This window comes from Phocoena phocoena, chromosome 6 (genome assembly GCF_963924675.1).
Source record: "Phocoena phocoena chromosome 6, mPhoPho1.1, whole genome shotgun sequence".
Lineage (NCBI taxonomy): Eukaryota > Metazoa > Chordata > Mammalia > Artiodactyla > Phocoenidae > Phocoena > Phocoena phocoena.
The window spans coordinates 113,159,583-113,182,052 of NC_089224.1; the positions used below are offsets into that span (position 1 = coordinate 113,159,583).

The 22,470-nt window shown below is 60.3% G+C and overlaps 1 protein-coding gene across 3 annotated transcripts in view; it reads left to right on the forward strand.

Annotated features, from left to right (window-relative positions):
• VAV2 (vav guanine nucleotide exchange factor 2) overlaps window positions 1–22,470 on the forward strand; it is a 176,324-nt gene that overhangs the window by 76,184 nt on the left and 77,670 nt on the right. For all 3 annotated transcript variants that reach the window (XM_065879820.1, XM_065879821.1, XM_065879822.1), the window contains exon 3: window positions 19,966–20,024. In XM_065879820.1, the coding sequence (XP_065735892.1) occupies window positions 19,966–20,024 (59 nt within the window). The remainder of the gene's footprint in view (window positions 1–19,965; window positions 20,025–22,470) is intronic.

Consider the following 22,470-nt stretch of genomic DNA (forward strand, 5'->3'; position numbering starts at 1 on the left):
CTCCATCCCTCATCTTTCAGTGGGGTGGCAGGCTCGCCCCACCTCCCTTGGGGCTTATGGGTCCACCGTGGGAAAGTGGAGATGGGCTGGTGGGCGGCTGTGATGAGCACCGTTGTGTCTCCCGTGGCTGTGGCTTGTCCCCCGAGTCCCATGGCTCCCTCCTGCCATCCGTGGGCGCTGGCGTCAGGGAGGATGCCGGTCAGATAGGAGAGCGGACTCTCCTGGCACCTCCTGGGATGAGTGTGGGTCCTGTGTGTGTGTTTGGGGGCTGGGGGGGTCCACTGGGGCGGGGGGGCTGCTGGCTGGTGATCGATGGTTTTAGAGAGGTGGGTTCACAGGACCCAGAGTGTTCCCTGGGCCCAGCTGTCCACACCTCTGCAAGCCGGGCTGCTTCCCAGGAACACCCTCCCTGGGGGCGGTGGGTGGACTCAGAGCAGCTGAGGCCTGCTTTGTTCCCCATTCAGCGGCCCCGCCCCACCCCATCCCTGGGCAGCGTTATTTATGCTTCCAGGCAGTTAGTTTCTGCAGGGAATCCCTGAGGGCTCTGCCGGGGTGCAGCGGTCACTTCCCCCTGAGTGGGCCCAGCAGATGGCCCCCTGCCCAGCCTGCCCCACCCAAGAAGGCGGCGCGGTGACGGGCCCTGTTGTCCCCGGCCACGCCAGGCGGCTGCCTGCTGGCGCCCTCCCCCCTCCCCGAGTGGGCCTGAGCCCAGGGATCCACCCTGGGATTAACACCCTCCACCAGGAGGGCCCCCCCCCCCCCCCCCCCCCCCCCCCCCGCCGCCGCCGCAGGGGAGAAAGACCAGCCTCGGTGTGACCTGGAAAGGAAGTGCTACCCTCTGGGCAGGGACAGACCGAGAAGGTGCCTGCAGGGCAGTGTCAGCCCCTGAGCCTCTCCCTGCATTTTGGAAAACTTGTCCCCACCCCGACTTTGCCCCCTGCCCAAGTGGCCAGTTGTCCTGGTAGGCTTCCGGGGGTGTTTGCACGGAAGCAGGCTTTTGCGCTTGCTGAATGCACGTCTCTTTGGGTGGCTGAAAGCCTGACCCCCCGTTGGTGGAACTGCCAGGCCGTAGAGACGTGTCCTGCCGTGGGGACTTAGCCTCTCGGGGGGTGAGCACAGCGCCCGCGTGCCCCAGGAGAGGAGCGTGCGCCACTCGCTTCCACGTCCTGTCTTCTCTCCTTGTCCCCCGCAGGGGAAGGGGTTTGTACCCACCGGACACTTGGGCCTCACAGACCCCAACCCAGAGGGAAGAGAGGATGCTGTGGTGTCTTAAGTCTGGGGCTGCTCCTTGTCTGGTCAGGCCTGAGCTGGGTGTGAGTCCCGGACACGCCGTTTCTAGCCGGGCCACCGCAGGCAGGGGACTGAGCCTCTCCGAATCTGGCCCCGCAACGCTACGTGAGGTTACCACCGCCTTCTCCTCGGGAGGCTGGGCCGTGAGCAGGGTGCCCTGTCCTGTGCTGTCCCCAGATTCCTGCTTTTGGCCAAGACGTGCTGGGACACGGGGCAGCCCCGTGCGGGTCTCGGCTTGAGATGGGCGGCGGCCCGGCCGCTGGCTGTGGTTGAGAGGGCGCCGATGTGTGACTGCAGTCACCCAGGGGCCTCTGCAGACGGGTCCCGGCCTGTTAGGACGCAGAGCGCAAGACCTGCTCCCCTGTATGTCCAGCTGACCTGATGCAGGTGTCGGCCTTGGGGACTCCGTGCCTCCCAGGATCCGAGGGCCTGCCTTGGGAAGGGGAGCCCTCTGCACGGGGCAGCGGGAGACCAGGGTGCAGGTCACAGGGGAGGCCTCTGCAGGCCAGAGTCCCAGGCCCACTTGGCCTTTCTATGCAGCACCCGGGGGCCGTGGCCCGGCTGTGCTCTGGCTCAGTTTGCTGTCTGTCTCACGAGGTCATCGCCATGCTTGCTGAGGAGGTGGGCGGCTCGGAGGGTCAGCGAGTCCTCGAGGGGTGTGGAAGCCCTCAGGCAGGTGGGTGATGGGGGGCCAAATGCTGCAGTGTACGGGCGGGGTGAACCCAGTGGCCCTTGGGGCTACCCCTGAGCAGACGCGGGTTCTGAGAAGTCCTTCCTTTGGTCAGGGTTCTCTCTCCGGCATTCATAAGGGCCTCTTCAGCTGCATGTGGGGTGACAGCGCCCTGCTGACCATGGCAGACGTCTCCTCGTGCACTCGTGCAGGCGATGGGCCCTGTGTGTGCCCGGCGTGCATGTTTAGTTTCCACGGTGACCCGGTGAGGCGGGCACTAATTACTTATGCCCATAGCTTTCTTTTACTAGACAGGGAAGCTGAGGCGGGGCGAGGTGAGCAGCGGCCCGAGCCAGGGCTGGGGCGGCGGGGCCCGGACAGGCTGGCTCCAGTTTTCCTTTGGGTACTAGGCTGACACTTCAGGTTTGTGCTTCCTGGACTTTGCTGGGTGCCCGCACCACCCGGGTTCCTCGGCCCTGCACGGGGCCCCCACCCCTTGATTCCAGGCCCCCGGGACTCCATGCGGAATGAGCCCCTGGCGATGTTGTCCTCACCCTGTGATGGGGAGGGAGGTGATGGCATCCCAAGGGGCACGGGGCGGGCGGCCCCCGGTGACAGCTCCTGGACAGAAGAACAGTGAGGTGGACCCTGAAGGCTGATGGGAGGATCGGTTCCCATTTGGGGTGCCCCTCAGGGGACCCTTTGATGGGAAGGAATGTCAGAGAGTGAGGCAGGGGCCTCCGGAGGTGCCTCTACCCGAGCTCAGGTGCCCACCTGGGTGCAGACGGCTCCTGGAGTGGGAGGGCCTGTGAATTGCTCCACCTGCCGTTGGGGCCACAAGATTAGACCTTGCGCCAGGCCCCCGCCGACACTGAGGCCTTGGGGAGACACAGCCCTTGCCCTTGGGGGGCAGTGTCCTTGGGGAGCAGTGTCCCAGGAGGGTGGTGTCCTATGTGGGCAGTGCCCTTGTGGGGCAGAGCCCTCGGGGGCCAGAGCCCTAAGGGGGCAGCATCTGAGGCGGTCAGTGCCCTAGGGAGCTGTGCCCGGTGGATTCCTCGCATCAGAGACTCCTGGGCTGGTTGCTCAGGAAGGAGCTGTAGGACAGGGTGCCCTTCCCGTCGGGGCCTCTTCACCCTCTGGACTCAGGCTGGTGGCGAGGGGTCCTTGTGGCCGTGTCCGTGCAGTGAGCTTCCAGTCTGGCTGCTGTGGGCATTGTGATGGGTTTTGAAGGGCTGGTAATTAATTGTAGGGGATCCCGCGCGAGGTCTGACGTGGAGATGAGCCTGCGTGTCAGGCAGGAGTTACGTTGCCGTCATTCCCAACGCCGAGGGCTCCTGGTGTACACAGCACTCGTCTAGAGGCCCACTGGGTGCCCGGGCCTGGGCCGGTGTTGGGGGGGCACCATGCGTCGTGCGGAGCGGGTGCTGGTTTCAGTCGGTGAGTCGGGCCCCGCCGCTGGCCCGAGCCTCTGCCTGGGACTGCGTGCAGCGCCTGTGCGCTTCTTCCTTCCCTCGATGGCGGGGAGCGATTATGTGGATCTTAGTGGAGGCCTCGGGTCGAATCCTTCTGCCCGGCTCCCGTCGGGCTCACCCGCGGGCTGTGTCGTGGCCCGGTCTGTGGGCTGAAGTGTGTGGGGAGCTCGCGGTGGGGGCCTGGGAGTGAGGAGGCCGGGCACGTCCGGGGAGGTGCCCAGTGATGGCTGCACAGGCAGGCCGGGAGCGCAGGCGGTCAGGGTGATGGAGAACAGAATGGTTCTCCGTGTGAAAGTTGACCCGGCGGCCTGGGGACAGTCTTGCTGGCTCTCAGCCTGGACTGTGGAGGGTCCTGCCTGGGACTGTAGTTGGCCGTGCCCAGAGGCTGCCCCCCGCCCTGCTGTGAGGTCCTTGAAGGGTCCCTGGGACGGGGAGACTCAGCGTTCCCAGCGGGGCCGTCAGACCCAGAAGGTGAGCAGAGGCGGCGCGATGGGGACCGTGAGAGCTGGCCAGGACGAAACACATAAGACAGCCCGCCTGGGTTTGGTACGAAATGACTGGGGTCTTCCTGTGCTGGCTCTGTGTGGCGGGGGCTGGGTGTGCCCCCAGCCCGCCCTCCCTGAGGCCTTCGCGGCTTCCTAAGGCCTCCGGGGGCAGCTGGCTCTGCTCTGGGCCGCGCTGGGCCTTCCCGCCCACCTCTGGTGGACCAGCCTGTGTGCGAGCTCATCTGAGATTTGTAACCGAGGTTCTGTCCTGTTGTCCAGGGCAGTCTTCTCAGACGTGGGTCCCCAGAAAAGCGAGAGCTGTGGTCTGAGCTTTGAACACCTGAGCTGGGTGTCATGGACGGGCGCCCACGGTGGGAGCTGGACGAGGAGCCATGGCTCCCTCTGGCCCAGAGAGAAGTGGGGGGGGGCGCTTGGGGACCGGCCCGGGGGCATTGCGGGGCATGGGCTTGCTTCCACCTCGGGGGTCCTGAGCATCCCGGGGTGACGGGCTACGGAAGGCCCTTCGTGTCAGAGCTGTTGGATGGCTCTGGAGGGACGGGGTGTGTGGGCCACAGGGGTGTCACCCGTCACCTTGGGGCCACACCTTGGCGGGAGGGCTGCCCCGGGGTCATGTCCCTCTGGCCCCCCCTAGGACGCGCGGGCTGGTGAACAGTGGGAAGGGGATCGTCCGCACGCGGGCTGCGTGACTGCGTGAGGCCCTCGTGAGCGCACGGTGGGCTTTTGCAGGAGCAAGGGCTGCCGCTCTGCTGTGGGCAAGTTGGTGTCCTCAGATCCAGTCTTGTTTCGGAATTACAGAGCCCTGAGAAAGCCACGTCACGGGGCCGTGGCTGCCATCGATGTGACAGGGACCCCTGAGCACACAGACCTTGAAATCGCCGGAGAAGCCAGGGCGGGAGGTGGGGGTCTCCAGGGCAGCGGCCGGGCCGAGCAGGTGGCCGCTGGACCTCACGCGTCCCCCGCGGCCCGTGCGCTCGGGGGTTTGGAAGAATCGCAGGGTGTTCTTGGAGCAAAGGAAGCCACTGCTTCGGAAAAGATTCACAGGCGTTTATGAGTATGGTTGTGCCTTCCCAGCCTCTGGAGAGAGGCTTCTGCGGCGGCCGGAGTTATCCCCACCCGGCCTATCTGCGTGGGTGTCACAGGCAGAGCCAGTGGACGCAGCGTGGATGGGGCCCTTCTGGAAGGAGTGGAGTCTCTGCGTTTACAGGGACGAGGATGAGCTGGGGACAGCCCTCCTGTGTGGCCTCCTTCGTGCTCCTTCTGGCTACGTTGGGGTTGGGGGCGCGTGTGGATCTGAGGCCAGGGCCGAGGTGTCCCTGGGCGACCCCTGCCCATCTCTGGCCGTTTCCTTCCTCTGTATTCCATGTTCTCACTGAGTGTCGATCTCATCAGAAGGCCTTGAGCTGTGTGTTTTGTTTTTGTTTTTTTGTGGTACACGGGCCTCTCACTGCCGTGGCCTCTCCCGCTGCGGAGCACAGGCTCCGGACGCGCAGACTCAGCGGCCACGGCTCACGGGCCCAGCCGCTCCACGGCATGTGGGATCTTCCCGGACCGGGGCACGAACCCGTGTCCCCTGCATCGGCAGGCGGACCCCCAACCACTGCGCCACCAGGGAAGCCCAAGCTGTGTGTTTTTGAATGAATGAAGCTGATTAAATGTCTTTGAAATCTCTAGATTTAAAGCTAGAGGTTTTTTTTTTTTCCTAAACATAACTTCTCAAAGTATCCTGCACATATAGAAAAAGTGTCTGTCGTAAGCGGACAGCTCGATGAATTTTCAGAGTAAAGCCACCAGGTAACCAGGATTGAGAGACAGGACGGAGCCAGCATCTACTGGGCGCCTGGGGAGTTCCCACCACACCCCGTGGGGTGGGAGTGGCTGCTCTAATCGGCCCGCAGAGTATGGCGGGACCCAGCGAGGGCATTGGGCTGACTCCAGTGAGGGCCCAGGAACAGAAGGAAGTACTCCTTGGATGGGTGACCTTTGAGGGCACTTTGGAGGAGGCTAAGGTCGGGCAGGAGGCAGGTGAGGGCGCTCCCGGCCGAGGGAGCAGCTCAGGCGCGGTGGGCCGTTAAGTCACAGCCCAAGGAGGTGGCACATCATCGATGCGTTTGCTCGCCGTGTGCCTCTGGGGCCTCACCCCGGTGGCCTGTCAAGTGTGTGCGTGCCTGTGTGCGTGTGCTGGTCTTATTCTGTTTTGCTGCTGGTGTCCTGACTGCTCACCATTCATTTCGAGTGCCCACTCCTCGGCCGTGAGAGCCGCTGGAATCCATGTAAGCAAAGTCGTCAGTCGGCCGCGGGCCTCAGGTGAGGGTTTTGCGGTGCCCTTGACCTCCAGAGTGGCCCCGGATCTGGGAAGTCTTCTGGTCCGATGGCCTGTGCAACGCCAGCACCAGCTTCTTGTATGCCTCTCGTGACATAGTATGCTCACTACCCCCGGTGGCAGCCCACCTCCCTGGGGGCTGCTCCCACGACACCCAGGCCTGCCTCCCTGGCACCCGCCTGCCGTGGTGGGGACCGCGTGGGGTGAGCACAGCAGGTTGTTTCGATATGTTCCTGTTAATCTTCATGTTCCTGAGCTGACCCAGCAGGTCACCAGCTGGCTCTGCTATTCCCCGCCCCACTTCTTGCTGTGTTGCCCTCGGGGCCATGTCTGGACTTCTTGCAGGGTGTCACTGTCATTTACCAGGACCCTCTCTGAATCATTGGGGGAAGCAACGAAGCAGGGTCCACCTGCTTGAGGAGTGGTGAGTGGGGCATGAAGCCTCGTGCAGCCTTGGGGACGTCCCTCCCTGTGACTCAGGAGGGAAGGAACAGAGAGGGGGAGGGGGCGGGGCCCCAGGGATGGAGCGTGGGAGATTGTTTCTGCGGGCCAGGTCGGGGAGCTGAGCCCCGGCAGGGGGGCGTGGGTGGGCCCTTCCTCTGCTGCCCTCCCCAGGCAGCGGCTCTCTCTCCTCCACTTCGGGCCGGCCTCTCCCTTGTGGTCACGGAGAATCTGTTCTGGGAAAAATGCATCTTTGAAGCCTACCCTCAGGGAGGAAGGAATCCATGAAGAGGCTGGCGCGGGAAGGCCCCTGACGCGCCAGGATTAAGCAGGGATCGCGATGAAACTTCTTTTCAGGGAGCGATCCGGAGCTCTGTCTGTGGCTGTTTTCCATCCGTCTCCTTCCTCACAACGTGCAGGGGAGGAAAAACCACTTTGGACTCTTTTCCTGCCGAGGGTTTCCTTTGCACGAATGGGGCTCGCAGTTGCCGGGCAGCAGGGATTCTTGGGCCGATCCTGCTTCGGAAAGGAGAGAGGTTCTTCATGGTCCGTGTGAGCCGGCCACCCTCTGCAGCGTCAGGTGCCAGGGGAGGCCACTTCCTGAGGCCGTCCTGTGGACAGCATGCCCTCATTTACGGAGAGCCTACTGCATATATGCCGGCACTGTGACACATGCTAGCAGGTCCCCCAGCGAGTCCAGTTCATCCCTCGGGTCTGAGGTTGAGTGGCAGGCACCTCATCCAGGAGGCCTTCCCTGATGCCCCCCGCCCCCCGCATTTGGTTAGGTCCCCTGCTGTGCTCCTGTCCTCGTAGCACTGGGTCCTGTGAGCTGCAGAAGTCACTTCTGGTCTCTCGTCCCCGGCACAGTGGTGAGGGGACGTTGAACACGTAGGTGAGGAGAGGGGGACCCCCAGCCTCGTTATCGTCCCCACGCTACAGATGAGGGCCTGAGACCCCCGAGACCTCAGGGCATGGCCGAGATGGTGGGGACGGTCTGCAGCTGGATATCAAGCCGGGTTTAGCGACACCAAGCCTGGCACTCTGTCCCCTGTGGAAGGCTGTGCCACAGGCCCCTGAGATGGGGGCGGGCGGGTGCCTGGCCGAGGCAGTGGGGAGACCCCTCAGCAGGGTCCCGCATCCTTGCTCCCTCGTGCAGGGAGTCAAAGGCGGAATTCCCAGGACGCATGAACAAGGTAGGCAGGCGCTCCATAGCCCGTGGTCAGCTGCTGCTCTCGGCTTCTCCCCACCCTCCCTCTCTGCTGACCCGTTTGGAGCCTCCCCGCCATCCCCGGCAGGGATGGGGACTCCTGCTGAGGGCAGTGTGTTGGGGCTGCCGCTTGGGGGTCTCCCCCCAGCTCCCGGGGTGTCTTCCCGGGAATTGTGCCACGACTGGTGGTAAGGACAGAAATGCCATCGACTGGCTGGCTGAAACAACACACGGTTATTTCTCACATCTCTGGAGGCTGGAAGTCTGAGATCAGGCCCCCAAACGGTCAGGCTCTGGTAGGGGCTCCCCTCCTGGTTGGCACACGGTCACGTTCTCGCTGTGTCCCCATGTGTTGGAGAGAAACAGAGAACAGTCTCCAGTCTCCTCTTCTCAGGGCACCAGTGCCCTTCATGAGGCTCCACCCTCATGACCCGATTGCCTTCAAAGACAGTTGCATCGGGGGTTAGGGCTTCAATACGAGAATTTGGGGGGGACACAAACATTCAGTCCACAGCGAACGCTGACCAGTGTGCAGTGACGGACAACCACAGAAGGCTTGGAGGTGGTGGAAGTGGGGGGCTGCTCCCCCAGGAAGGGCAGAAATGATGCTTATGACTGTGACAGTGAACCCACAGGCTGGGTGGACCTCCTCAACCACCAGGGTGTGTATTGCCCCCGTTTCTCGGGCAAGGAGACTCTGGGACTCAGCTGTACTCAGCATTGCCTCCTCGGTTGGGGGGGGATGGGGACCCTCGTCTGTCAGACTCAGAACAACCTTTCTGTTTTTAAAAAAATAATTAATTTAGTTTTGGCTACGTTGGGTCTTTGTTGCTGTGCACGGGCTTTCTCTAGTTGCGGTGAGCGGGGGCTTCTCTTCGTTGCCGTGCGCGGGCTTCTCATTGCGGTAGCTTCTCTTGTTGCGGAGCACAGGCTCTAGGCGTACGGGCTTCAGTAGTTGTGGCTCGTGGGCTCAGTAGTTGTGGCACACGGGCTTAGTTGCTCCACAGCACGTGGGATCTTCCCGGACCAGGGCTCGAACCTGTGTCCCCTGCATTGGCAGGTGGATTCTTAACCACTGTGCCACCAGGGAAGCCCCAGAACAACCTTTCTTAATGCTCAGTGCTGTCAGACCTTTCCAGAAACACCCACCCAGCCATGAACGCGCTTGGGTTTGCAGTGTGTCTTGTCATTTGTGTAGCTGCTCGAGGCCGTCCTCACACAGCTCCGTGGCTGCTGTGGCGCCGATGGTCATCCCTGACGTCCCTGATCCCTCTCCTGCGGGAGGTCAGCAGAGCCGGGAGCCTGTGAACACAGCACAAGCTGAGCTCTGCCTGGCACTGGGACCTGGGAGGGGCAGAGCCACACCCTCCTTTGTCATCAGAAAGCCCAGGGAGAAAGTAAACACTGCAGGGCTGCAGGGTAGCCAGAGCTTCAAAGGCTCTGCAGGCGCTGGCGTCAGGAGCAAGGAGTGGGCGAGGGCTGATCGGCAGAGGAGAGATTCTGGCTGCTTGTGCCGCCCAGCGCGCTGGGGTTGTGCTTGCAGTTAATAACTGAGTTACTAAGTCATCACTTCAGAGATAAGTGTGTATATTGGAAAATTATTGCCGTGGCGTAAAAGATACAACTTTTGTTCCCCTTCCCATTAAAATGGCCATTAATCAGGGAGAGCAATAAAGCAGCTCTGAAAGTCATCGGCCCTCGCCAGGTGATGGCTGCCGTCACCTCGCCCCCATTAGCAAGCTGGGAGTTTGACAGATGAGGAAGGCCCAGGGAGCCAATGAGCCAGAAATGCTGGGGCGGGGATTCCTGGCCGAGGCTCGGACCGGAGGCTGAGGCACTAATCAGACCATCCACGTTCTCAGCCATCTCTACTACTGTGTGTGGGTGACCACTCTGACCCTCAGTTTCGTTATCTGACAAGGGACACAGTATCACCTCCTCACGTGGTTGAGGATTCAGTGAGGCAGTGGGGTAACTTTGCAGCCCAGTGCCAGGCTGGGGGTCAGGGTCAGAGCTCAGGTTCATGGTCAGGGCTCAGGCTCGCTTGCGTGTAGTCTTCTCCAGAGAGGCCCCTGGTTGGTGTGAGGCTCTGAGCGCTGCTCACGGGCTGAGACTCGGCAGCATTGCCAGGTTGCCCAGGGGGTGTGGATCCCCCGCCTCCAGGGGCTGTGGCTTGGCATCCCTCGGAACTGTGTGCTGGAAGACCGCTACCACCTCAGTACCCAGTGTCCCCCAGTGCAGTTCTAGGACGGGATGGAGGAAAACAGAATCCACTCCCTGTTTCTCAGCAGCTACGTAAAGTCTGAGGAGGGTGTGAAAATGCAGAAGACGCCTCTTAGAAAGGGCTTGGGGTTGGACAGCCTGGAGCCAGCCGCCTCTTACAGTTGGGTCCCCGGCAAGTGAGGTCGCAATCCCCTCATCTGGAAATTGGGGAGGATGGTCCTGACCCCACGGGATTGTGCTGGGGCCAAACCATACGTGCCGAGGCGGGAGTCGATGCAAAAGCAGAGGGAGGTGTGTCTGGGGTGGGCCCCGGGGACCTGCTCAGGGAGCCGGCTGTGTAGACGCCTGCTGCCTGGCCCCTTGGTTCACCGTCTCCGCCACTAGGAAGAGGGAAGGGAAAAGTGTAGCGGGGGGGCCTTTCGGGAGGGCAAGGCCTCCTCCTGGGATGAGGGCTCCTCCCACCCTGCCCAGTGCTGTTCTGTAAAGTGTGTGGGCGTGGCAGCCCTGGGCCGCCCTTGGGACGCTCCTACCTTCGGGGCAGTGACTCGTGGTGCTGTGGCCTCGCCCCGGATCAGCGGGGAGCTGTGTCGCTGCCTGTCTGCAGCTGGCTTTGAGATGCCGCCTACGTTTTGACACACCTTCATCCCACCTCTTACCTGCCAGATGGGGGAGGGGAGGCCCAGCCTGTGCTCCCCTCCTGCTGCCCTGGCAGCTCCATCAGCAGCTGTGCTAACAGGGAGGTGGGAGGGAGTGTCGAGAGGGATGGTGAGCCGCATTCACAGACGATGAGTGGTGGCCTGGGGGTACCCGCCCCATCAGGCTCCCAAAGCCGCTGTTGTGGTGGGCGGGCTTCCTGGCCTCAGGGCCTCACTTAGCAACACTGCTCTTCTGGGGTTTGTGATCCTGCACTGCTGTCTGTTGGCCTCAGGTTGGGTGGGTGAACCAGCCTTGCTGGGGCAGGGCCCGGGTGAAGATCTGGGGCCCCGCAGCTGGATGGATGACCTGCATCCACCTCTACTCATCACTTGTCATCTGTGAATCCCCGAGCCTCAGTTGCTTCTCCGTGAAATGGGAAGTTTGGCAGGAGTGTCTCCCGGTGGAGAGGGCGTTTGGGGGAATAAACAGAAATAAGCCTGGTAAAGACTTGGCCGGGGGGAGGCCTGGATGCACGTTAGCTGAGGTTGTCAGTGAAGACGGTCAGGGCAGGGACCTGGAGCTCCAAGTGGCGTCCCTGCCTCCCCGGCTGGCTCTGCCTGGAAGCTACTGGGTGGCCTTTGCAAATCACTTACATCTCCCTAGCTGGGTTTTAGGTTTCCCATCTGCAGATTGAAGAATTTGGACCAGGTGGTCGCCAAGCTCCTTCCACTAAGGATTTTACGTTTCCTGACCGATTCCTGCAAACCCTCCTCGTTGGGAACAGCTCCAGCTCAGGGTCTCCCTGGTCCTCTCCCAGCCCTGTGATCACAGAGCGTTTGCCCCGACGTTATGGATCAGGGACCATAGATAGCCGGTGCCCAGGGACTCTTGGATGGACACTGTGTGTTGCAGGCGCCCCTGAGCCTCATGGCTGGGCGGCTCTGCATGCTCCGTTCACACCTGACCCCTCGCTGTGTTCCATGAGGACACCTGGATCCAGCTTCCCTTCCAGCCTCTTTCCTGGTTCCCAGGGTTATGGAGTGCTGCCCCCGGCGTTTCCTGCTCTGGCTGGGTCGTGGGCTTCCTTCTCCTCTGGAGTTATAGGCGCTGGCCCATCACCCTTACACACTGGCCGGGGCAGCTGGCCACCTTAGCTTGTTGCAGTGGGGAGGGGATGGTGCCGGGGGACGGGGGCTGCCGCTTGGCCCTCCTCTTCCAGGTCTCCGGAGGGTGTCAGGACGGAGGGGATATTAAATCTCAACCCCCCGCCAAGCGTAGCCTCGGAGACACAGAGAGGGCAGGGATGCTGGCGGCAGAGAACACGGGGAGGAACGGCGGTGGCCCCTGCCCCCTTCCCATCTCCCCTCTTGGGCTCAGTGTAGTGGTCAGCTGGTCTCAGAGGCCCCGGGCCACGTGCCGTCCTCCTCTCCAGGCTCCTGGCCCTGGACCATTTACAGCTGTGACGTCCCTGGGGGCTTCTGCTTGGCCCCCTCACCAGGGGCCTCACCAGGCCCTTTGGGTCTGTCCTGTGTGCCGTGGCCCGGGACTCTCAGATGTGATCAGAGCCAGGGGAACGCCACACTAGGTCACAGCCTTTCATTCCCAGTAGGAAATTGAGGCCCGGGGGGTGGGGTGGACGCTCAGAGAAAGGGCCGAGCAGAGAGCGGAGCCAGGGTCCAGCCTGTCCTCCTTGAGCACCCACCTTGGGTAAAGTGGGGGCCAGGGCTGTCTCCTGGCCCCGGGGAGGTGGCTGGGAAACGTGCTCAGCGTCCTTGCTTTTGCGGGGCCTCCTATGTGTTTTAGGAGCTGAGCTCCAGTGCGGTCCCCGCCACCAGCGGTGAGACCTTGGTCCTGTCACCGTCCCTCTCTGGGCTTCAGTTTTCTCAACTTGTAAGTAAGAGCAGGGCAGCCCCCGTGGTGGGTGTGGCCGTGGAGATGGAGGAGTGTCCACGCACAGAGGGAGCTGAGGGCTTGCCAGGCGCTGGCTCCGCTGGAGGTGCCCTGTAGGCAGAGCGGTGTGAGCCCACCGTCACAGGTCCGAGAGGGCCCGGGGCTCAGGGATCCCTCTGTGTTGGGTCGTAGACGTCAGCAGCTACAGAGTCCGAGCTGTGAAGATTTGGGCTGCTGGCCGCTGAGGCTCGGGGTGGTCTCTTCTCCCTGCGTTTGAAGGTCTTAATCTGGACCCACCGAGAGAGGAAGTGCAGCTAGATTTGGGGAATTGTTTCAGATCTCACTGAAAGCTCAGTTCAAGGGCACGACAGAGCAGTGGGCCAATTCTGAGATATCCACAGTCTTTGCTTTCTTAGCCTAACTTTTTTTTCCTCCTAAATCACTTTCAAGCTCCGACCCTCTAAAGGCTACCAGACCCTCCCTCCGAGCACTCCCCTCCCAGGTTGCTGCGGGTCACTTGGCTCTGTGAGTGGCATTTTTTTCTTTTTCATTCTGTATCGCTGTCTTGGGGCTTGGGGTCTGGCTCCCTCCCATCTCCCCGCATCCTTTTGGCACCCTTGAAGGAAAACCCCATCTGTTAGGTACCGCGGCACTGCTGTGCAGAAGGTGGTGGCTAAGAGGTGACCGTGCTCCCCACTGGCTTTTGTTTCCCGGCCTTCTAGTGGCAGAGCTTGAACACGGAGCTGTGGTTGCCCGTGGTTCGTAATGAATCACTCCTTGCCGGCCGCTTGTCATTCCGAACGCAACAGCACAAGTGTCTCTGACCATTTTTGCTCTTGATGCGGAAAGAGGAAAAAAGGAAGGGCAATGCCGGCTGAGCTGAGAAAGCAGTTTATAATGATTTGCTTCTAAATATGCAGCCGAGTTAGCTGTAGATTTCCCCGATAGGTGAGTTTCCGGGCAACGTATTTAAATGAGTTTGATCATCTGGCCCGTTTTGTCTCCTCGGAGCTGCTGGTGTGTTCGCAGATGAGTGGTTCTGGCTGATAAGAAAGTCTTGCTGGTCTGTGCAGTTCCTGCTTAATGATTCCTAATGACCGAGGGGAGCTGGGGCAGGAAGCCCACTTGTCAGCGACTGGGCAGCCGTCCGGCCCTTTTAAAGGCCGACTTGTAGCCATCTCTGTTCTTTTTTTTTTTTTTTTTTTTTTTTTTCTGTAGGCGGGCCTCTCACTGTTGTGGCCTCTCCCGTTGCAGAGCACAGGCTCCGGACGCGCAGGCTCTGCGGCCATGGCTCACGGGCCCAGCCGCTCCGCGGCATATGGGATCTTCCCGGACCGGGGCACGAACCCGTGTCCCCTGCATTGGCAGGCGGACTCTCAACCACTGCGCCACCAGGGAAGCCCGCCATCTCTGTTCTTGCACTGGATCGTCTCTGCCCATGCTTAGGTTCACATTTTGAGTTGCAGGGCGGTGACGTTTTGTGTGATGACAGCAGAGCTGCCGTGACGGATAGACCTGGGCTGGGCTGGCTTACACGGGAGGTGGCGGAACCGTTCAGAGAGTTTCCCAGTGGGCAGAGAGTGCGTGCGTGCGTGTGTGGCCTCTGCTCCACGCAGGCCTTCTGGGATCCAGGCTGATGGCGGCTTTGCCACCTTTAAGTGGGGCTTTCAAGGTCACCCCAGGAGCAGGGCGGTTTCGTGAGCTAGGTCTGCAAAGCAGCCTGCTTGATGTCTGTTCCCAGTAACTGCAGGCGAGGCTGGAAGATGTGGTCTGGTTGGGCCTGGAGAGGAGTTGGGGGGCTTTTTGCCCACCGCGGCCTCCCGTGTGGAGTATGGCTCAGCTGATGGGAGCGCGGGATCGGCTGACACAGACTGGGTCCAGTTCCTAAGTGAGCCACTTATTGCTGGGTGACCTGGGGCAGGGTTCGTGTGCTCTCTAGTCCCCAGCGTCTGCATCTAGTAAGTGGAGAGTTGGGGGGAGAGAACCTTCCACGCAGGAAGCATGTTTGTGTCATGCTAATCCTATGACACTTAGTAAGGGCTCAATAAACAGTAGCTCAGGTTCTCATAACTAAGAAGTGGGGATTGGGAGGCAGGTTCTCATTGGAGCCTTTGCCGTTGATCCTGTCTGTCCATCTGTCCGTCCACCCATCCACCCATCTGTCGATCCGTCCGTGCATTCATCCATTCATCATCCACCTAGCCATCTGTCTGTCTGTCCATCTGTCCACCCATCCAATCAACGGATCATCCATCCATCCCCCATTCACCCACCCATCTACATGTCTGGCTCATCCACACACCCACCCAAATCCCCAGATATTCTTTGAGCATTCTTAAAGTCACTCTGTGATTTAGGCCATCATGTAAACTCGGTGAGCTGCAGTTTTTCTCACCTGTGAAATGGGAAGAGGCAGCTCAGAGCCTGGTTTTGAAGGTCAGATGTGATGCCAGCCCCAGAAGAGCTTGGAAAAGCTGACCATGGGACATGAAAGGTGTCGATTGTCTGGGATGCCTGAAGCTGTCTGCATGGGGCCCCTGGAACCATGGCCTCTGCTCGCCCTGTAGGGAAAGGGGAAAGCATGGAGGCTGGGAGACATGTCACGGACCCCTCCCCCACCCCACCGAAGGTACAGCGGGGTGGATAACAGAAAGTTCTCCTCTCAGAGCCACAGCTGACTGTGTAAGCTTGAGCGAGTCCGTGGGTCACTGGGCTTTGAATTCCTGTCTGTAAAATGGGGCCACAATTTCAGTCCAGCCTATCTCATGGGAGGGAGCCTCCTGGGGCTCTCGGAGCTCTGAGATGGCGCCTGTTGGGGAGCAAAGTGGCCCTGAATCTGATCCACCCTCTGTTACGTCCCGACCACGAGGCACGGTGCCTGCACTTAGCAGCGTGCATTAAACATTTGATGAGTGAGTAAGTCAGAGAAGCTAAAATCCTTCATGTCCTCTAGACTGAAACAAACTTTTCATGAGATCTTACTTAATTTACTTCTCTTTTCTGGTATTGTCTGTCCTGTCCTATCCCATCCCATCCCCCCCACCCCCACCCCTTACCATCCCATATCATCCCATCCCTTCCCGTCCCGTCCCATCCTTTTCCATCCCATCCTATCCTACTTCACTGAAAAAATGCCGTTAGGACCCGTCCAAGTTTACGCCTCACCAGTGGGTCAACACCTGCAGTTTGCAAACTCTGCCCCGGAGCAGTAGAAGGTGAGTCCTCACCTGAGTTACAGCCCTTGCTGGGCAGGAGGCTGACTGATTATGGCTGGGCCTCCTGCAGCCCAGGGACGACCCGAGCAGAGGAGGGTTGGCAAGCCCGGCAGCCCAGAGCCGTCTCCGCCCACTCGGGGCCAGGCCCTTGAGGCCGCTGTCTGGCTGCTTCCCCGTGCAGGTTTCAGCAGAGGCTTCAGCAAAGGGGTAACGGGTCCAGAGCTGCCCGGAGGCCTCGGGCTGTCCTCCCTGTCTCCCCTTGGAGACCCCTGAATGATGCTGCTTTTCGGAGTCCGAGATCCCCTCTCTGTCTGTCTCCTCATCTCTCCACCTCTCCCTCGGCCTCTGGTCTCTGTCTGCCTCTTCAGCCCTCGTCCTGAACTGCTCTTCTTAAGTCCTAACAAAGGCGCGAGCCTGAAGCCAGGAGCTTTGCCTTCTTCCTGTGTTTTCATCCGAATGGGGGGTGGGTGAGGCAACCCTTAATCACTGCGTGGATCTCCTCGCTCCCCTGGTTGTGCAAAACCCCCTTCTGTGAGCCGTCTGTGAGCACCTGCTGCAGGCCAGCCACCTGACACACGTTCCGCCGAGTCCAGCAGAGCCATATGAGAGACGCGCTTTTCTCCCGCATTTCACAGACAGGCAAACTGAGGCAGGGGGGCCGGATTTGAACCCAGGACTGTCTGGGCTCCTCCTCCCCAGCAGACCATCTGGCTGCAGCCCAGACTCGCCCCGGTGGCCCCCAGCCGAGCCCCACACATGCTCTGCTTGGGCCACCTTCTGAGGAGGAGCCGCCACCTCTGTCCCAGCCTTTGGCCTGGGCCCGGGGGTCTGCACTCTAAAGCTCCTCCCCTGCACGTGTGGAAGCTGATTGGCCACCGGTGTCTGGGAATCTGCCTGCCCGGATGGAGGCCGGGTGGAGAGCTGCAGGGTCGAAGCAGGCCACGCCTGGTGGGGACGGGGCCAAGACTGCCGTCCAGGGTCCAGACCCCGGACCCCGGCCTCCCAGCCTCTGGGCTGTCACACCCGTTCTTGTTCCTTCACCGAGTCTTAAAGGAGCTGAAACATTAAAAGTCACAGTCAAGACGTAGATGCAAGTGAACAGCACAGACAGCTGTGGTTTTGGGGAGTTGGCCGTGCACGTTTCTCCTCCCAGCAGGACTGGTCCCCGTGGGCGCACACCCTTCTCCTGTCAATCCCCTGCCCGGCCCCTGCACACACGTTTCTTTGTTTGCCTGGAGCTGAGGCTCCGTGGGCCCAGGCGGGAACAGTTGGTGGATCGCTGAGCCCAAAGGTCTGAGCCGCTTGTATGTGGAGGGAAGGGGAAGAGGGAGGGAGGAGGGAGAGCAGGTGCCGTGTCTTTTCATTCATTATCAGGGATGCAGATGAGAAATGGAGATAAAAGTTGGGGAAATGTCATCCATTGACATTTACGTTTTCAGAGGAGTTGGCAGGGACTGTGGGCCGGGAGAGTGATGCCTCTGGGGAAGCCCAGCTCCTCCATCCTGGGAGTGGGGCAGGCACCGGCCGAAGGCGCCTCGGGAAGCCGCTGAGGTGCTTCACGCCCCCCGCACCCCTAACCTTTCACGCGGGGCCAGTGCCCCTCATCTGACCCCACGGCTCTGAGGGGTCCCACGTCTGTTCCCTAGCAGCCCCTGCCCTGGGCCTCTGGTCACTGGAGTGAGGTCCCCCCTGGTGAGACCTGAGATTTCCCTTCTTGCACAGACACCAGCCAGGAAAAGCACAGCCCACGCGGAGCGAGGGGCAGGGCACCTCCGGCAGAGCTGGGACAGTTAATCCTGTTAACCCCGTTTAAGGAGCTGCTCCTGTCTGGTGATACACATCCAGAGCGGAGCCCTTTACAGACTGCTAGTGACAGGTTCCAGCCTGGAGCAAAGCGACTGAGAGCTCAGGACTGAGCTTTGCTGTGGTCCTGGCAGCAGGAGAAGCCATTCTGTCCGCTGGGACTGTGGACACGTGGACACAGGGACCGGTCTCCTGGCCTCAGCTCACTCCGCTGTGACAGTTCCTCCCTGTCCTGGGCTCCACCTTTATGAGACTCGGCCTCGGCCCTGACTGCAGGTTGGTAGACAGGTTTCGTCTCCTGTGCGATGCTGACGGGCTGCTGGTGCCTCGTGTGGGCTCCACAGGAAGGACTGACTCTAGGCCTGTGTCTGGCTCCACGCGGAGGAGTGCGGCAGTTGATTAGCGATGTCTGCCACGGTAGGCGTAGGAGAGGGGTGGCGTGTGTGCCCTCTAGTTGCTAAGCCCTTTGGCCCTAACACTTCCAGCATTCTATCTAGTAACTATAAGGCCATCAAGCAACATTGCTTTAATTTTTGTTCTTCCTAAATATTTAGAGCCCGTAAAAGCCAAGAATAACGGCAGAAGCCAAGTTGCTCATTGTTTGTGAAAGGCCTCTCGGAGCACACAAGTGTGGGAGCCCTGGCTGGGCCAGCTGCACAATAAACCCATTGAGTCTTGTCTGAGAAAACACAGAAGAACCCTGTCATTCTTTGCATTCATAACTTCCGTGCGTCCCGGCCCCTGAAATAGAACCCCTACCGGAAGACAGCGCACAGCACTCAGCTTGTTGGCCCAATCTGCCGTCTCGCCAGCTGAGAAAGGGCCCCTCTGTATGGTTTGGGGTTCTCTCCTCCTCCTTTTTAAAAAGAAATTCCTGCCAGAAGGAGAGCTGCCCACAAGGAAGTCGGAGGCCTGTGTCCCTGATGGGGGACTTCGGGAAGGTGACCTAGCCTCAGTTTTCCCGTCTCCCAAGTGTGCACGGCAGGCCTGGCCTTTAGGGGTGTGAGGATTCGCTGGGATGATGGCCATGAAAGGCCCGTCAGACTCAGTTTCTGAGACAGCCGGCACTCAGCAGAGGGTGTCTGTGACTTTAGCAAGTGGTCATCACGGGCCACGTTCATGTTCCCCGTCCTCAGACGCGCACCCACACCCGCACCCGTGCACACGCAGCTGGCTCTCAGGGTCGAGGCTTGCCCCTGCCTCCTCGGTGCTCAAGTGTCTGGCACGGCAGGTGCCCCGTCAGTCCTGCCGGGAATCGTGAGCAGCTTGTGTGAGTTGTGAGTCATTCTCGAGTGCGTGGTGCTCTGTGTTCGGGGTCAGTCACCGCCCTCTCCCGGCCTCCATTACCCCATGACCATCTGTGGAGCCTCATCCCTGCTTGCCACTGGTCATTTTGGAGATCTGTGGAACGGCCGGCCGCGTTGAGGCCTCTGAGGCTGGGAGCTGGGCGGGGCCTGTGTGTCTGGAGGGGGCTGGACACGGGGCAGGACCGGGTTGGGGCAGGGGCGGCAGATTGGAAGTGCTTCTCGCCGGGCACTTCGGGAATTTGACTTTGACAAGTCTTGTCGGTCTGGGGAGAGCCTGCTGGGATCCCCTCATGAAATCTGAACCTGGGCTGCTTCGTTTCCCCTCTACACCCCGACCCCCCAGGGCGCCGGGCATCTGTTTAAATGGTCATACTGGAGAGAGGAGGGGCTGGAGGGGAAGGGAGCATTATGCTGGGATGTTTGCCTCTACGCTATGCCCCGGGCTGCTGTGTCACCTTGGGGAAATCTCTTGACCTCTCTGGGCCACTGTTTCCCCATCTCTGAAATGCATCAGCACCTACTCGGAACAGGAGTTGTTATTAATCATATGGTAACTTGCAGAACAGGAGCCTGGGGTGAGCACTTTGTAGGCATGATGTCTGAGCAGACAGACTCTCAGTGGCCCCGATGAGGCAGACCCTCTCCTGGGGGAGAACGAGACTCAGGGAGTGGTTGATGTCGGAGCCCCGGGAGTCGGCAGAGGGGGGGCTGTGAGCCCAGCCCTGCTCCTCTCCAGGGCGCTGCGCCGGGCGTGCAGCAGCCCTCGGCAAACATTAGTGCACCAAAATGACATATTTTGCACGACAAATACAAAAGAGGTGTCTTGCCTAAAAAATCTTACGCTGTGTTTTTTTTGTTATTGTTTACCAAGATGAAACGGGCTCAGTGAACTGTTCTCGACACCTACAAAACGCTTCATTACAGTTTTATGATGACTTCAGGCTTTCTGGTGAAATTACAGAAGCATCTTTTCGTCTCCCCCCAGGTCATCTCGGCTGTGTCGAGGCTCTCCCTGCACAACTTGGCTCAGACCAAAGGGATCAGGTGAGCTTCGCGGAACGCGCGCTGCTGAGTGCCTGCCCTTTCATCTTCATCCGCCACCCACGTGCCCTGTCACAGATATTGGAGTTTTGAGCAGACACCGTCTGCCCTGTGTCTTTCTCATGAATTTTCAGCGTGTTGTCGGGTTGCCTGTTGGCAGCGGCTGGAGGGGGCGGGGAGGAGGGGAGAGGCTTCAGCTCCCACCGGGGAAATCTTGCAGCGTGTTACTGATGGCTGCAAAATCTCTCTCGATTTAGGTAATAAGATCAGCAGATTAATCCTTTCACAGATCATTGCCTACCTAAATGCACTCTCCACACATCAGAAGTGGGTCTTGCCTCGCATGAAGTAGCAGTGTTTGTTTGCTGTGATGGGGCCGAGCCAGGGGACCTGTCTGCTTGGGGCTGCAGGCCTCCCGGCAGGAATCTCTCCACTCAACTTTAATTCTGCTTGGATTGCAGAGAATCCCATGGCCCCCGTTGGTCTGATCTCTCGTCCCTGACACGTGGACGTCGTGGGGCGAGGGGCCCTGGAACTGTGAGGGCGGAGGGGTCAGGGGAGATGGGGGGATGGGGGCATGCCGGCCACGGGGGAGGGGGACGGGGCGGCAGCCCCAGGTAAGGACTGGTCATTGTGTATTCTGACCCATGGATTGGGGTCAGGGAGACCAGGTTCCGTATCCGGTGAGGACAGGCACGGGCCCTCCCTTCCTCGATGTCCCTGGGGATTGTGGGCTAGCAGGGTGGGGATGAGAAGCTTGGGAGGGCAGAAATAGCTCCTCCTGCGGGTGGAGTGGATGGGGTCGCACCTGGCTGGGTGCAGGCGACTTTGTGAGGGTGGTGGAACTACGGAGGGGCTTCACCCTGGTGTTGTCGTGGAGGGGGGCGCTGCACATTCGTGGGCTGGGGGGTCCCAGGACCAGGGTGCCTACTGCAGTGGGACCCTTGGTGGGGCTGTTTGCCCAGGTCCAGAGGGTCACCGGAACAGACGCAAATATTAGGGAACCCACCCAGAACCTCTTTCTCTGTTGGGTTCTCCAAGGACTCAGAAATTTCATTGAATTGAGGATTTTTTTTTAACGTCAGCTGAAGGATAGGCTGTTTGAAAATGTTTTTAAGCTGCTATTAAACACATATTCGAGAATATTTATAACACGTTTAGGGTACAAGGAATAACATTAAGACGAAACCCCTGTACCCACCACCCAGCCTATGTTGTAGAACTTCAGCTGTGAGGCCCCCAGTTGCATGGGCTGGTTTTCATTGTAGCTTTTGTCTGTAATAAGGACACGTTAAAAATGTTTAATTGAGAAAAGCGAGTTGTTTCTGGATACAAAGACAGTACGTGGATTTTCTTGTGTTTTTCCCAGAAACGGTCGTCCGTTCTTTCCCCCGCTAGCCCGGGACGACAGGCGGTGTTCTGGGTTGCCTCTTACCCGTTCCAGCACATTCTCCACCTGTGCGCGTGTCTACATGTACACGTAGGCGGGAATGAAGACCTGCCACAGAAGTTAGTCATTTTCTCTGCTTTGTCACGTAACGTGAGCTTTTCTCTCAATCCGTTAAACATCCTCCCAAACAGGGGCCTGCTGCCAGGGAGCCCCGCGGTGCCCCTGGGGCGGACGAGCCAGCTGGCTGTGCTTGGACTCGGTCCTGCGGTGGCCTGAGCACCGTGCCAGGCTCCCCACGCCGTGCCCTGCCGTGCCCGAGGCCCGTGACCGAGGCTGGGACCGCCCTGTCTGCAGGCTCCTGGAGCCTCAGTTTCCCTGAGGGTTGACAGCCAGCCATAGGGTCTGCCGGTGGCTTAGAAGGTGGTGAGGGGCCTGAGAGCGGGCGAGTGACCTCTGATCAGTGTGGAGGCTCCTGGGGGATGGGGCGGTGCCCTCCCTCCTGGCCTTCTCGCCCCCATCCCCCCATCTCCCCTGACCTCTCCGCCCCCATGGTCCCAGGGCCCCCGCCCCATGACCCAGGTGCCTCCCAGGCTGCTCCCGTGGTGCTCTCCGAGGCTGGCAGGTGAACTTGGAAACCTGCCCTCTCGCCTCCCTATTCCGGGAGCCGCCCGGGCAGTGTGTGGGCACAGTGGCCCCCTGGATGGGGAATGGAGACCCTTAGGGCGATGGTGAGCAGAGAGGGTTGCGATCTGGGCTGCGGAGTTGGTGAGACCCGGCCGTAAACCCTGCATCCTGTTGGCTGTGTGCCTTGTGTGGGAAGCCCCTCTCTGAGTTGGTGGATGGGGATTCCCCCAGGGGGCTCCTCAGGGTTCATCCAGATGAGGCACGTAAATCCCGAGGTCAGTGTTGGCCCACGGAAGGGCTCAACGCATACTATAGTTCGTTGCAGTGATGTAACAGGGTGCATCGGGGGCCCCCAAGACCACCCTCGGGTCTGACGATTCGCTGGGACTCAGAGAACTCAGCAAAGCCACTCTACTCAAGATTCTGGTTTATTAC